The 16,616-nt window shown below is 37.2% G+C and overlaps 1 protein-coding gene across 1 annotated transcript in view; it reads left to right on the top strand.

Annotated features, from left to right (window-relative positions):
- FAM171B (family with sequence similarity 171, member B) overlaps positions 1–15,187 on the top strand; it is a 78,069-nt gene extending 62,882 nt beyond the window's left edge. Inside the window, exons 2-8 of the mRNA XM_006864066.1 lie at positions 2,878–3,111; positions 6,220–6,312; positions 7,482–7,640; positions 9,465–9,635; positions 10,808–10,926; positions 13,081–13,205; positions 13,846–15,187. Of these exons, the coding sequence (XP_006864128.1) occupies positions 2,878–3,111; positions 6,220–6,312; positions 7,482–7,640; positions 9,465–9,635; positions 10,808–10,926; positions 13,081–13,205; positions 13,846–15,187 (2,243 nt within the window). The remainder of the gene's footprint in view (positions 1–2,877; positions 3,112–6,219; positions 6,313–7,481; positions 7,641–9,464; positions 9,636–10,807; positions 10,927–13,080; positions 13,206–13,845) is intronic.
- Positions 15,188–16,616: the final 1,429 nt, after the last annotated feature.

Genomic DNA, 16,616 nt, shown 5'->3' on the forward strand with positions numbered 1-16,616 from the left:
CCAGACTCAAGACATGATATTTTCAATCACCTCATATACATGTGAAAACTGGACAATGAATAAGGTAGACCATGAAAGAATCAACACATTTGAATTGTGTTGTTGGAGAAGAGTACTAAGAATGCCATGGACTGTGAATAGAACGAATATCTCTCTTGATGAAGTATATCCAGAATGTTTTTCAGAAGCTAGATTTTGTCTCTCATATTTCAAACGTGTTATCAGAAGTGACCAGTCCTTATTGAAGGGCAGGCATCATGCTTCCTAAATTGCTAAATTGGAGGGTCAACGAAAAAAAGACCCTCCCCCTCAATGAGATGGATTGCTACAGTGGCAGCCACAGTGGGTCTAATATAACAGTTATGAGGATGCCCCAGGATCGGGCATTGTTTAATCCTGTTGTGCAAACCGTCATTACAAGTCAGCACCAACTCGAGGACCTCGAACAACAGCATTTGTTATAATTATTATCATTTCCTAGATATCAGTTAAATATCAGCAAAACAAAATAATACATTACTTTCTAATGCTTATACTATTTTGTTTTATTGTCTAATTGTTTTCACTTAAACCTTTACAGCAATGTTAAATAAAGGTGTTAGCAGGTATCCGATCTTATTTCAGACTTTAATACAAATGACTTTAGTGTTTATAATTAAAAATGGTGTTTGTTTTTGGTTTTTGATATTCTATCATTTCAAATAGTTTCTTTTTCTTGTTTTATTTAGAACTTGAATTTTATCACATTGCACTTAAAACTGCAAATTTTCATCAAACGCTTTTTCATCATAACGAGGGTGAGTCAAAAATGATCCGCACTCTGGTTATATTAAAACTCTCATCCAGGTCCATGACTGATGGCAACACTGAGTATGCACATGAAATGATTCTGTTGCATTGATGAGTGTCAGTTAATTATTGTGGCAAATCATTTGCAAATCAGCCATTGCTCTGCCTATCAAATAATCCATGACAGACTTGGGTTTTGAAAAGTTTATGCCAGATGGGTACCAAAACAGCTCACAGAAGAGCATAAACAGAAGCGTTTGGACATCTGCAAACAAAAGTTTGGAGTGATACTCAGAGAGGTAAAAATTTCTTTTAAAAAAAAAAATCATTACTGGTGACGAAACTTGGATTCATCATTAAGAGCTTGAGAGCAAACAGCAGAGTATGGAACGAAAACAACCTCAACCAACGATCAAGAAAAAGTTCAGAAGTCAACCATAAGCTGGGAAATTGTTGCTTACAGTTTTCTGGGACTCTCAAGGGCCAGTATTTGAACACTGTAAGGTAAAAGTTTCAGCACTCAATAGTGCTCTCTACAGTGAGATGCTCACTGAAGACCTGAAGCCTATATTTCAGATAAATGCAGAGGACCACTATCCAAGGGCATTGTGATCTTGCATGGCAATGCACATCCTCACACCTCTGCCCACACTGTTGACACTGGGTAAAAGCTTCCTGTTGAGGTGTTAAAACATTCTCCCTATAGTCCTGATCTTGATCCTTTGGACTTTCACCTATTTGGTTCCCTGAAAGCAGCCCTTTAAGGACAAAGATTCACTTCAAATGAAGTGAAGATGGGGGTGCATTCCTCATTCACAGCTGAGCCTAAAACGTTTTTTATAAGGAATAAGGAAATCTTGTTGACAGATGGACACAGTGTACTGAAAAGCAAGGAAATTACGTCAACAAAAAATTTGTCTTTCCTAAAAGTTGATTAAAATAAATTCGATAGCCAGAATGTGGATAATTTTTTATTCACCCTTATATATTGATACAATGTTTTCTCTCTTTTCATAAATTGTTAAATTTGAAAATTTTTTAAACTTACAAAATAATTATAAAATAATAAAAATAATTCCTGTGTATCCATTATCATTTAATTTTGTTTTTAAGAACTTTTTGATGTTCTAGTGTGTGATGCTATAGGATAAGCAATGGAATGGTAACCACAAGGTCAGTTTGAACAACAAGGTCGGTAGTTCAAACTCACCAGCTGCTTCTTGCAAGCCTTAACAATAACAAGAGCTCTGTTATTGTTAGGGAGCTCTGGTGGTATAGTGAATTTTATGTTGGGCTGTTAACTGCAAGGTCAGCAGTTCAAGTCCACCAGCCTTTTCATGGGTGCATGACAAAGCATCTACTCATGTAAAGATTTACAACCTCAGAAACGTTACATAGGGTCACTATGAGTTGAAACATACTCCACGGCACACAGCCACCACTACCACCAGTAAATATACCAAATAATATATTTACAATTCATTATCCAGAAATGAAGGAGTCCTGGTGTGGCACTGTGGGTTAATGCACTGGGCTGTAAAGTTGGTTTGAACTACAAGTTCACCAGCTGCTCCTCGGAAACCCTCTACAGGGTCGCTGTGGATCAGAACCAATTCAACGGCACTTAACAACATACAGAGACTAGTGTTTGATAACATTACTTCCCCTACAGCACCACAGTAGGACTCCAGTGCTAGCATTGTTGTTGTTGTTGTTAAGGGCCATTGAGTGTATTCCAATTCATAGTGATCCTGTATGGGGTTTCTGAGAGGAAATACAAATTAATATTCCTGAAAAAAAAAAAAAACAACAACAAACTTCTATCTTTTTATTATTCCCTGCTTTAATTTTTCTCTTCACTTAATTGGCAGAAAAAATGCTTTATCAATGATAAACATTCAGTTTTATTTTAGTTTTAGTATGAAGGGTAATGAATTTATTGGAATGTTTTTACTTTCTTTTTCTATAGAGTATGCATTTCCTAAATTGATCAACTCGTCTGTTATTCAGATATATTGAATGACATTTTAAAACACAGTGGCATATGCATTGTAGGATCTCACATGTGGCTTTTTTGTTTCCTTCCAGTATCTGTGTTTATGCTGAAGGTCCAGGTGAATGACATCATTAGTCGTCAGTACCTGAATCAAGCTGTTGTAGAAGTGTTTGTAAACTACACGAAGACAAATTCCACAGTAACTAAAAAAAATGGAGCAGTGTTGATAAAAGTACCCTATAAACTAGGGCTCAGCTTAACTATTATTGCATATAAAGATGGCTATGTGTTGACGCCACTGCCTTGGGAGACTGGAAGAATGCCAAGTAAGCACTGAAACAGATTTGTCTTTTCTAAATGTAAATGTTTTTTTCTTCTGTCTTGAAAGTCTTTGTTCTGGTAAACTGAAAATGAAACTGCCTTTAGAAAATCAATATAAAGAGGGCAGAAGGGGTGCCAGTTTGAAGGAAATATGAAGGTATTTTTCCTTTCATTGGAAAGATGGAATCCTTACTAACAGCTCTTCTATGCCATGAAACTTGTCTGTAGATAGTGGTAACGGGATTGGCATGCCATAGCAGGGTAGCTTTGATTAAGCAGTTCCAGTTGATGTTGTTATCAGTATGAGACAAACAATTCAGGTCTATATGCTACTTACAGATTTTTAAAATTTTTTATTGTGGATTCAGTGAAAGTTCACAGAACAGATCATCAGTTTTACATTCAACAAATCCTACTTTGTTTCCTTTCAGTGATTGCAGTGTAACTTCACTTATCCCACTTCTTCCTGTTTCATGTTTCTATTATTCCTTCTTTTCCCATACCTTCTGAAATTTGTCTTTGGGTAAATGCTGCTTTTGATCTTGAATGGTTGGCATCTGTTTGTTGCTTGGATGAAAATTGAGGCACACAGGCAAGTTAGTTACAGACCTGAAGAATGAACGAGAACATGATCTTGGAGTTCAACCATTCTCTAACTGATCAGTAAGCCTGGACTTTTTTATGATTTTGAGTTGTGTTCCACATTTTCTCCTACTGTATCCAAGACCTTCTAATGTGATCCCTTTCAGAGCAGTTGGTGGTGTGGTAGCTGGGCACCACTTAGCTCTTCTAGTCTTAGGGTCGTGGAAATTGGTCTTCATGTGGTCCTTTAGACCACTGGACTAATCACTTCCAAACAACTTCAATTTTCATCACTCTTCTTCCTCCAGACAGGAAGAGATCAATAGTCACATCTTAGATGGGTGCTCATAAGCTTTTAAGATCCCTGTCACTACTCAACAAAGTAGGATGTAGACCATTGTCTTTCTGGACTGTTTTATGTCAATTGATCATGGTATTCCTTGAGACTATGGTCTTGATCCCCTAGGTCCAGCGCCTCTTTCCCTCCAAGTGTTTCATAATAGCTAAGAAGTTTTCAGGGAATCCTGGCATGACACTTTAGGACAAGCACTGGACTGATAACTGTAAGGCCAGTGGTTCAAACCCACCAGCCACTTTCGGAAAACCTATGTTGTTGTTATTGTAAAGTGCCATTGAGTCCATTCTGATCCATAGTGACCGTATATAGGATTTCCAAGGAGCAGCTGGTGAGCTTGAACCACCAACCTTGTGGTTCAAAGTGACTTTGAAGTCCAGCGCATTCAGCACATTAACCCACAGCACCACACTAGAACTCCAAAGCCTGTGTAGTGTCCTTATGAGTTGGAGCCTATTTGACAACACTCAACAACAACAATAACAAGAACTTTTCATAACTTTGCCCCTTGTACGTTCCACCACATTAATGAATGTGTTTGCAGCAAAAATAAACATGTACAAAAATCCTGTCAAACCTTTATATATTTGTATACTCCACTCTTTCTGTTCAACCTGTGTGTCTATCCATGTATGTACCTTGTTGTTATTGTTGTTGTTATGTGCCGTGGAGTCGGTTCCGACTCATAGCGACCCTGTACAGGGTTTCCGAGGCTGTACATCTTAGGTTACCATTATTGCAGAACTGTGTATATATAACAAAGTTTGCCTCTGTTACCTCTGTTAGACTCCTTCCTATATCTTTCCATACCTTCATCGTTCTTCTGCCAACCTGCCTCTTATTGTATATTGCAGTCACCATCACCAAAGTAGCATGTGTCTACTGTCACTCAGACAGTGACTGAATTACTCCCCCTTTCCTCCCAACCCTGGTAACCATCAGAGTATGTTTCTTTTAGTGTGGGAATCTTCTCTTGACTCTGTATAGTAGTGGTTTCATATATCTGTCCTTTTGTGATTGACTAATTTCACTCAGCTTAATGTCTTCCAGGTTCACATAAGTTAGGTGTTTTGCAGATTCATTGTTACTCTTTCAGATTGCATTGTGTTCCATTATGTATATGTACTAAAATTTATTTGTTCATGCTTTCTTCAACGAATGGGCCTTTAGGTTGAGTCCATTTTATTGCTATTGTTTATAATGCTCCAATGAACATGGGAGTGCATGTACCTACTCGTATTATGGCTCTTATTTATTAGGGTATATACTAAGTAGAGCAATTACTGGGTCACATGGCATTTTTTATTTTCAACTTTTTCAGAAAGCATTATACTTTCCACAGTAGTTGCACCATTTTACAATACCCCCGCTAGTGTAGGAGGGTCCCATTCTCTCCACATCTTCACTAGCATTTGTTGTTTTCTGTTTCTATGAATTTCATAATTAATGCTGGAATGAGATGATAGCTTGGTGTTTTGATTTGTGTCTTTGTTGGCTAATGATCACAAGCATTTCTTCATGTTTATTGGCCGCCTCAAGGTCTTCTTTGGTAAAATGTCTGTTCATGCCCTCTGCTCATTTTTTAAGTGGATTATTTGTCTTTTGTTGTTGTTGTTAAGATGTTGATGTTTTCTGTTAATTCGAGAGGTTAGTCCCCTTGTCTGATATGCCATTTTGATTATTGATCACAGTAAAAATTAGCTGATTGGAAATGGGATTTACTCAGTTGTGTGTAAAGAATAGGTCAGAAGTAGGGCTAATAATATGAATTCAGGAGACCTGTCTAGGAAGCTGTGCAGTGCTCCTGGTATACAGTAACAACAGCCTGATGAAGAAAAGGAAAATTAAAAATACTAGTAAAATACAGTAGAGAATCTGTATTTTATTGGAACTCTTTTTTCCCTCTATCATGTTTTTACATTCTTTTTATTATTATTATTAATTTTTGAAATTGTGAAATAATGCATGCCAAACAGCGGATTCTAAATTTACAATGTGATGATTATGATTACATTCTTCATTGGTGCCGCCATTTCTTCTGGTCTTTTGAGTTGTTCTTTCCATCACAGTTTGCTTTTTCCCACTTTTCAGGATGTGTTGGGACAGAATTATATTTAACTCATGTTTTTTCCCTTCCACATTTAATAAAATATTCTAATTGTGCTGTATTTCACAGTATATTCATCAGTTACACTTTCACTGTTCCCGCAAAGCCAAGCAAATATATGGCTATTTGAAGATACTGTTTTAATTACTGGAAAATTAGCTGGTAAGTTTAACACTTCTCTGATATTATTTAAAGTGCTTATTACATAACTTCAGCTCACTAATGAATCTGTGTTGATTGTAACTTGGGAGAAATTTAATTGTTCAGGATTATTAATTAATTATTTCATTGTGAAACCACTGTATGAGTTTCCTGTATAAGAGAAATAATTTTTTCATTTACTCTTTTCACCCACAAAATGGGAGCATTTGTTTTTCTGAAACAGTAGAAAGACATCTTCTTTTATTGTAAATCACATCTTTCACTTTTCCTCTGGGGATATTAGTGGTTGGAGAGATTGGGAAAAGGAATGAACGCCCACCACTCTGGACCTTCTGGGCTCTAATTTGCATTTTACCTCCACTCCTGCAGTCAGCACTAACCTTGTCGTCTCTACCAGAGGCTTGAAAACTGGGTAGTTTCTTCTCTGCTACGCAGAACTGACTTGTCCTTCCTGCAAACCTGAAGATGGGGAATAAGAAAGCTTTATTTTGCATAAATACTTAATTAAGTTACAAGTCTTCCAGTTCAATTTTACCAGCAATGAAGATGGTAATTTCACCTCTACTTCACTCTCCACTCCCCATAAATTAAATTAGGATGAAGAAATACTGGACAGTATTGTTATTATCATAGTGGTTACGAATTGGGCTGCGAACCGTAAGGTCAGCAGTTCGAAACTACCAGCGGTTCCGCGGGAGAAAGATGAGGCATTCTGCTCCCGTAAAGATTAACAGCCTCGGAAACCCTGTGCAGGGTCGCTATGAGTCGGAACCGACTCCACGGCACATAACAACAACAACAAATTGTTATTAAGTGCTGTCGAGTTAGTGCCAACTCATAGAGTCGCTGTATAGGGTTTTTGAGGAGTAACGGGTGAGTGTGAACTGCCCACCTTTTAGTTCAAACTGATCCTGCAGTCTAGTGCATTCTTCTGCAGTGCCACACCAGGACTCCAAAGGCAGTCTGTGTGTGATTAAAAAAAAAAAAAAAGGAGATTTCTTATTATAGTCAGTTTTGAATCTCAAATAATAATTTTCTTAAAAAATGTGAATTATGTTTAGAGATAATTACAACTGCTTTTTAAAAGTAAAATACTCTGATCAATGATGTTATCTATTCTAATATGCAGTAGCATTGCCTATTTATCTATTGGATTTTCCTTTTTCTAGATGCCAAATCTCAACCAAGTGTTCAGTTTTCAAAAGCCTTAATCAAACTCCCTGACAGCCATCATATTAGCAATGTTACAGGCTACCTTACAGTCCTACAACAGTTTTTGAAAGTGGACAATTTTCTGTATACTACTGGAATTGCTTTCAATAAATCAGGTATTATATAATTTTTACATAATGTGATTTCATTTATAAGAAGCATCAGTACATAAATCTTTCACTAAATACTACTTGTTTAGATATTCAATATTCAGTTACGTGTTAAAGGGCATGTTACCTTTGAAAAGTGAAAAAACATTGGAACTACACAGTGGTAATAGCTGGACAACATTTTGAATATAATTTTTGTTGTGAAGTGCCGTGGAATTGGTTCTGACTCACAGTGACCCTGTATAGAGTTTTGAGGAGCAGTGGTGGATTTGAACTGCTGACCTTGTGATTTGATCCTACAGCGCCACACCAGTCCTTAAATATGACATTGAAATAAACACTTAAAATGACAACTTTTATTATATATGTATCTAACACAAATTTTGAAAATTCTCAAAAGAGGACTATGTTGTTAAGTGCCATCAAGTCAGTTCCGACTCATAGTGACCCTGTATAGGGTTTCTGAGGGGCAGCTGGTAAATTTCAACTGTCGACCTGTGATTCACAATCTAGTGCTGATCCTACAGTGTCACACTAGGAGTCCTTGAATATGACACTGAAATATACACTCAAAATTGTGAAAATGAAAAATGTTATGTTACATATATTTAATGCAATTTTTGAAAATTCTCAAAAGATCACTAAAATGGGAGTTGACTGTAAAATTTTCTTTTCACATATATTTACTATTCTCCATCAGTATTGAGATTGCCTCTGTACTGCAGCAAACAGCTCTAATAGGTTAATATAGAGCTGTCATGATCTGGAAGGTAAGGGGATGGAGGAATTTTGACAGTGCACCCATGAATATCCCTTTAAAAATACTCTATGCTCCCTTCTGTCTATATACACTTGTTCCACCATTTCAACTACTCGTTGCAACATGCCTGAAACTCCATCTTAAAAAAAAAAAAAATTGCCTCAGGTAATTTGTAATCTGATGATTTCATTTGTGTCTGATTTTTTTTGGGGGGGTAGGCAGGCAGACAGAGGTGGTGGTGTTCCTTTCATTTGAGCAGCAGTCAGAAATCACAGTGATAGAGACAAATACATATTTTGATAAGATAAAAACCAATTTCCATTAAATTGATTCCAAACTCATGGCAACCCCATGGGTGTCCAAGTAGACCTCTGCTCTGTAGGGTTATCAGTGGCTGATGTTTTATTCAAAGGCATCTGTGGGTGGACTCCATCAATCTTTTGGTTAGCAGCCAAATGCTACCCATTCCCATTCCCATTCCCATTCCCATTCCCATTCCCATTCCCATTCCCCACAGAAGCCTTTGGTAAATAAGATGAGCCTTTTTTTTTTTTTTTAACCTGCTGTAGTTGAGCTGTGAGTGGCCTAGCTTCACTGTTCACTTTTAAGCCTGTTTCCTGCTCCTGTATTTATGACTTTGCCGGAGTCCTCCACCAATGATGAATCAATGTTGGTACCTAAAAGACCCCAGGTTTCCAGCCTTGACTCGGACAACTGTGCACCACATTCTGTAGACACTCTCAGAGGTCATCAGTGGGACTGAGCTAGAGTTGCTCCGTAATCGTTTTGTGTTAGCTTCTCCTTCTCTGTTACTTCTTCACTATTTTAGTGATAGGTGCTTCCTGATATTACCTATCAAGTAAATGATTTGCCTTTAAACCATTATTTCATGCTCTGTAGGAGAAATACCTATCTGCTCCTTAAGGATTAGAGCTTAGAAAACCCTCGGAGGCAGTTTCACTCTATCACACGGGATCGCTATGAGCTGGAGTTGACTTGATGACATCCAACAACATGTAACGATAACCTGTTTTTACATTTGATTTTAATAAAATGTCTCCTTTTTTCAGGTTTAAAAAGCGTTGAATTGACTCCTCTTTCTGCAATATGTGTGAAAATATATTCGGGAGGAAAAGAATTAAAGGTGGACGGCTCTATTCAGATTTCTCTGCCCCTTCTTCATACAAATGTTATAAATGCGGGGGATCATGTACCTGCTTGGACATTTGATATGAGCTTGGGTATGTGAGTGAGGTGAAAATATTCTGAATATTTTAAATACTCTACTTACGTACACTTTTCAATAACATTACAATTTCAAGCATTTTGTTAATGACCAAAATTGGCCTCACCTATATAACTGGGGAACTAGGATGCCCATTATCTGATGTCAAAGATTAACATTATTTATTTAAATTCCATTCGGGGAATGTAGAAGAATGGGTATTTGGGGCCAAAGAAGACATCCAAATATCTACTCTAGAAGGTAAGCAGTACATGTTGCTGTTTTAAAGAAAAATTGGAAATAGTATCAGTTACAAAGGTAGTGTGTTGTTGGATATACAGTAATTAGGCTAAGAGCTCTAAGATTTGGAATTTAGTCATCAGTGTGAGTGTGAACAAGTCACTTAACTTGTTTGGACTGCAGTTTCCTAATCTGTTGAATCAGTTACCTAAAGCACTTTAAAGACAAGTAACTACTCTGATTTATGCCTGATTGCTGATTGCGCTTCCTGACAAAGACCTCTGTGATTAATGTACCTTCCAGTGACAAAAGTTGTGAGTGAATTTATCACATCTGGCAACACTTAATTTTTATGTAACTATTTGAAAGCAATAGATTGACTGGTTCTCATCATTAAAATTTTTCCACCTATTGAAGCACTAGTTTATACATCATAGATAAGTCACTGCAGCAAATTAATAAGCTAAATGCAAATATACAATAAACATTTATATAGTTTTATTATGTTGATTTGCATAAAAGGTATGATTTCTCTAAGTATACCTGAAGCCTTAGTTTATGATGATTTTATTTCCTTTGCCCATAACAATTATTCAAGTTATTTTATTTGGCACATTATTATATATATACAATATGCCATATATATTATTCCATGGTGCAGTTAGGGTACGGCACTGCAATTTAATGTGCTGGACTGCAAAGTCAGTTTGAACCGCAGGGTTGGTAGTTTAAGATCACCAGTCACTCCTTGGAAACCCTATATAGGGTCACTATGAGTCAGAACCAACTCAGTGACACTTAACTACAGCATTATTCCATGGTGGAATACTGACATAGCTTTGTAATCTTTGAAAAAATTATGCATTCTATGTATGAGTATCAGCAAGCTCTTCAGCTTTAAAATGCATAAACTTTAATGAATTATTGATATTTTTTTTTCCTTCTTAGGTGCTTGGATAAATCACGGCCAAGGTATAGTCAAGAACTATAACAACCATTTAATTTGGACATATGACGCACCACATTTAGGCTACTGGATAGCAGCTCCACTTCCAGGAACTAGAGGTATTGTAAAACTGAAGGAAATGATTTTTTAAAAAATTTTAAATAATCTAAATAGATGCATTCTGATTGGGCCCTTTTTTGTTTGTGATACTTTGATGTAGGTATTTTTTTTTTCTGATGGACTAGGGGGATTCCCCAGAGGCAGCTCTGCCCCATGTCACAAGAAGGCTAGTGATCATACCTGAACGTTCAGTATGGTAAACTGTTAACTAAGGCTTTGTTCTTCAATACAGGGTCTGTCTCTTCATCTCTTCCTAGCTCTTAACCTTCTCCAGAGAGGTTAAATCTAAAAGTCATTTACCAGAATTGTGGAGGGGAATTTGCTTACTATGCATAATTTCCAGTGGGGATCTGAAAATGTCTCTTAGATTGTCAGCCAGTTCTCTTCTTTTACGCCCTGTTTTCACTTCTTGAGGACCCTACTGTAACCACTTTGTGGACGGATTGCATGTTCTCTGGTATATGTTGTTGTTGTTATGTGCCGTGGAGTCGGTTCCGACTCATAACAACCCTGCACAGGGTTTCCGAGGCTGTTAATCTTTATGGGAGCAAAACACCTCATCTTTCTCCCGCGGAGCAGCTGGTAGTTTCGAACTGCTGACCTTGCGGTTCGCAGCCTGATTCGTAACCACTATGCTACCAGAGCTCCTAGCTGCTTGTTGGTTTTCTTCTTTACCAGCTTTGTTAAATCAACTTTCTGACATTCACTTATTTTGGTGCTTTGTTTCTTATCTCATTCTCCTTTGCCTTTGTGTGTTTGTGTGTTTACAGAAACAAAACGAAGCAAAATTTATATCATTTTAATGAGGTTTTGGGAGAGTGATTCTTAAGTGCATGTGTCATTCTTCGTCTTTAACCACGTGATGATTCTTTTGGTTTATCTAGTGTCTTGACTGAAATCTGAAAGGTGGCTGCTACCTGATTATTTCATGATAATCAGAAACAGTCCCAGTGTACACCCTGATCCAAGATGTGGATGACATTTTACATATATTACTTTGTAGCATTCCATAATATAAAACTGTCTTTGGCTCTCTATTTCTCTGAAGTTTCTTTTCTGAGAAAGCATTTTGTTTTGTTTCTAATCCAGCTTGAATTTTATTGTTATTTTATGTTCACAGTTGTTATTTTATGCTTTAATGTTAGCTCTAGAAAGTACAAAAACTCTTTTCATGGAAACCAAAATTTAGTATCCCAGTAGAAACAATATGAACCATTAGCCATATATGATCAAGAGAGGTATTCTTTTTGTTTCTATTTGGACTTCATGCTTAAGAGATGATGTATTCAGAAATCGGAGTGTAATTATTTTTTGTTATTCATGATACAAAATAGCATGCATTCTTGCCAGCTGTCTGGCCTTATCCCATTCTATATTTGCAACAGTACTGCAATATTGATGAAAAAGAATAATTAATATTTAATTTAATACTTCAATTTTAGCTAAACCCAAGATATTTAATTTTTAATAAAAATAGCATAAGGAGCATTTGAATTCTATAAACTAGATAAAAATTCTGTTTCAACATATCTGTTGGAAAATAATGTGTGTGGAGTTCTAAAATAGAAGGTGAGATTACCATTTAGTTTACATTATACACCTGTCCTGGTGTGGCATTGTGGGTTAATGTGCCAGACTGCGAAGCAGTTTGAACTGCAAGGTCGACAGTTCAAGCTCACCAGCTGCTCCTCGGAAACCCTATACAGGGTCACTATGGGTCGGAATCAACTCAAGGGCACTTCACAACATACACCTTCTAGTGATGTTTTAAAAATAAATCTATTCTGTGAGTATGTCACAGACAAAAAAATACTACAATAAAAGTATGCATAATTTGATTATAGCTCTAGCTTTGCTACTAGCTGAATGACCCTGAAGTAGGTATTTGCTTCTATATGGGTCTTGCTTTTCTTGTTTCTAAATTGGAGGAGTTGGATATGGTGATCTCTAATGTCCCTGGACAGGAGTATGGTGGCTCTATATATGCCCTGAACTACCAAACACAAGGTTGGTGGTTCAAATCTACCAGACACTCTTTGGAACTTACCTGATAGCACTTAACAACAACAACATTTAGATTATGACAGAGTTGGAAATTTGATCTGAAATTATATTGTCTTTTTAATTTATTTATTGTTGTTTCTTTACATTGAACTCTTTAGGTATAAATGAAGGTTCCAAGGACATTACTGCCTATCACACAGTGTTTCTGACAGCCATATTGGGGGGAACTGTAGTCATTGTCATTGGATTTTTTGCTGTACTTCTTTGTTATTGTAGGTAAGAAAAATATTCAGCATTATGTATAAACGTAGAAAATTATCATAGCATAATATTCCAGTGGTAGTGGTGGTGGTTATGAGCGGTGGAATCGGTTCTGACTCATAGCAACCATGTACAGGGTTTCCAAGGCTGTAAATCTTTACGGGAGCAGAAAGCCTCATCTTTCTCCCATGGAACAGCAGGTAGTTTTGAACTGCTGACCCTGAGATTAGCTGCCTGATTCATAACCACTTCCAGTAGACTCTGTTAATTCAAAGTTTATTTGTGGAAATCAATTGTTTGATCTTTAAAATATGTAGATTTAAAACTTAAATGGATATATTCTAATATTAGCATTACTCATATGGTGCATATAAGGAGCGCTGGTGGCACTAAAGATTAAGCACTGAGCTGTTAGCCATAAGGTTGGCGGTTCAAACCCACTAGCCACTCTGCAGAGAAAAATGAGGCTTTCTGATTCCTTTAAAGATTTGCAATCTCCAAAACCCTATACAGGATTGCTATGAGGCAGAATCTACTTGATAACAGTAGGAGTTTTTATTGTTGTTTGTTTGTTTGTTGTGGTACATATATTATGGGGTGATTTATTGAATGAGTTTACCTTTCAAACACTTTTTTGTCTGATCTTGTACTCTAGGGATAAATGTGGTACTCCACAGAAAAGAGAAAGAAGTATCACTAAACTTGAGGTCCTGAAAAGAGACCAAACAACTTCAACAACACATATAAACCACATTAGTTCAGTCAAAGTTGCGTTAACAGCTCAAGATCGGTCACAGTTATTCAATGCCAAAAACTCTTCGTACAACCCTCAGAAAAAGGAACCACAAAAGGCAGAAGCAGAAGAAAGAGTTTCCATGGTTAAAACTCGGGACAATTTTAAAATCTATAATGAAGATGTATCATTTCTATCAATCAATCCAAGTAATTACTCAAGAAATCAATCCCAGTCTTTGGAGCCCAATATTGGATCTAAGCAACCAAAACATATTCACAGTCTGTCTCCATCTCTAGGTGATGCTCAAGAGGAAAAGAGGTATCTCACAGGTAATGAAGAGGTATATGGGCGATCCCACATTCCTGAACAGCTTATGCATATCTACAGTCAGCCCATTGCCATCCTTCAAACATCTGATCTTTTCTCCACTCCTGAGCAGTTACATACTGCTAAGTCAGCTACTTTGCCAAGAAAGGGACAGATAGTGTATGGCCAATTGATGGAACCAGTAAACAGAGAAAACTTTACACAGACCTTGCCGAAAATGCCAATGCATTCTCATGTACAGCCCCCAGATGCCAGGGAAGAGAATATTGTACTCGAAGGTCAGCAGAGCTTGCCATCCCAGACATCTGATTGGAGCCGGTATTCTACTAGCTTACTAGAATCTGTGTCAGTTCCTGGAACCCTGAATGAAGCTGTTGTCATGACTCCATTTTCATCAGAACTCCAAGGCATATCAGAACAGACCCTCCTGGAGCTGTCCAAAGGGAAACCCTCCCCTCATCCCAGAGCCTGGTTTGTTTCTCTCGATGGAAAGCCAGTTGCCCAAGTGAGACATTCTTTCATAGACCTGAAAAAGGGCAAGAGAACACAGAGCAATGACACAAGTCTGGACTCTGGAGTGGACATGAATGAGCATCACTCAAGTAGAAAGCTTGAGAGAGAGAAAACCTTTATCAAAAGCATGCATCAACCGAAGATTCTTTACTTAGAAGATTTAGACCTCAGCAGTAGTGAGAGTGGAACCACTGTTTGCTCCCCTGAAGACCCCACTTTAAGGCACATACTAGATGGAGGTAGTGGAGCTATCATGGAACACCCTGTAGAAGAATCTCCAGGAAGAAAAAGCACTATTGAAGATTTTGAAGCCAGTACATCCCCCACCAAAAAAAGGGGAAGATCACCACTAGCCAAAAGAGATAGCAAGACTAATATCTGGAAGAAGCGAGAAGAACGCCCACTAATTCCCCTAAATTAACATCAAGGGTGGTTGTGTCTCTGGTGTGTCTGTGTTGTTTATTTATGCCTCTTCTTGTAAATGGCAGTATGAACTGTTTAGGAAGTTGAGACTGAGCAATCTCATGGCCTCTGGACATGCCTCAAGCAGAGTAAAATGACCATTGCAGTAATCAGAAGGATACTGAGGAATTTTTGTTCTGGCCTATTCTATTCATTGAAGTTCTGATGTGGCATTGTAGGTTAAGCATTGGACTGCTAACTGCAAGGTTGGTGGTTCAGCCCTATCAGCTGTTCCTTGGAAACCCTATACACAGTCACTATGAATCGGAAATAAAATTCTATTTTTGGGTGATGAGTTTGAACTATCCAGGTTTTCAAAATACGAAATAGCCTCAAGATATTTTCTGAAAATGTTGCTCAATCTGTCAATTTGGATCCCACTCTCTTAAGAACAGTGTGCTGGAGAAAGATGAAGCTTTCTGCTCCCATGAAGATTTACAAAGCTTGGAAACCCTATACAGGCTCACTGTGAGGTGGAACCAACTTGATGACCCTTAACAACAACTCTTGAGAACAACATAATAGCACATGTATTCTTAAAGTTGCTTCCTGAAGTGTTGCCTCTACTGTGATGCCTACCCCGGTGAAGCATTTGAAAATGAAGCCTGTCTTCAGACATCATATTCTTGTGAAATGTCACTATTACGTTCTTCTCTTCCTATATTTGAAGATAACTTGATAAATGTTCTGGACTGATGTAATTCTAGAATACAATGACCAAACAACATTTACTTTTCTTTTGTGATAAATAATATGTGTGTTGCATCACCCACTAAAGTCCCATACTTAGTTCATAAAAGATAAGCAAGAAACAACTTGGTAGTTAAGAGAAAATATGCCAGCTCTTTGGTTATCTTTATATGTAACTTCACATAATAAGTAATAGTGTTAATTTGTCATTTAGAAATCAGAAAAATTAATACTCTGATATTCAATTTTTATTTTTAATTTGTTTTTTTATTGCCTGCCTATAAAATGAAGTGAGCCAGTCGTTTCAAGGAAAGCCTTTTATCCTCTAGGGGGGAAAGTGACTTAAAGCTAACTGATACATCGATGCTACATATCAGTTTCAAGATTGTTTCTTATATTCGAAACACCTGAACAACCACTTAATGACTATCAAAATTAATTTTTACAAAAGTCTGTTAGGTTTGTGAATACCAAAAATTTAATAAAAACTGTAGGTAAAGGAAATACACCTTTCACTTTTTTGTTTTTCCTGAAGTATTTTCAACTACAACAGAAAAAAAGAAATGACATTTTCCTGAGGCTTAGAAATAACTTCAGGAGATTAGGTGTGTACTCAAATACTACGTTTCCAGTTGACACTCATGAAAGATGTTTGAGGACAACAGCTTTGGTTTCATGGGAAAAGCAGACATTTTTCC

This window comes from Chrysochloris asiatica, unplaced genomic scaffold (assembly GCF_000296735.1).
Source record: "Chrysochloris asiatica unplaced genomic scaffold, ChrAsi1.0 scaffold00059, whole genome shotgun sequence".
Lineage (NCBI taxonomy): Eukaryota > Metazoa > Chordata > Mammalia > Afrosoricida > Chrysochloridae > Chrysochloris > Chrysochloris asiatica.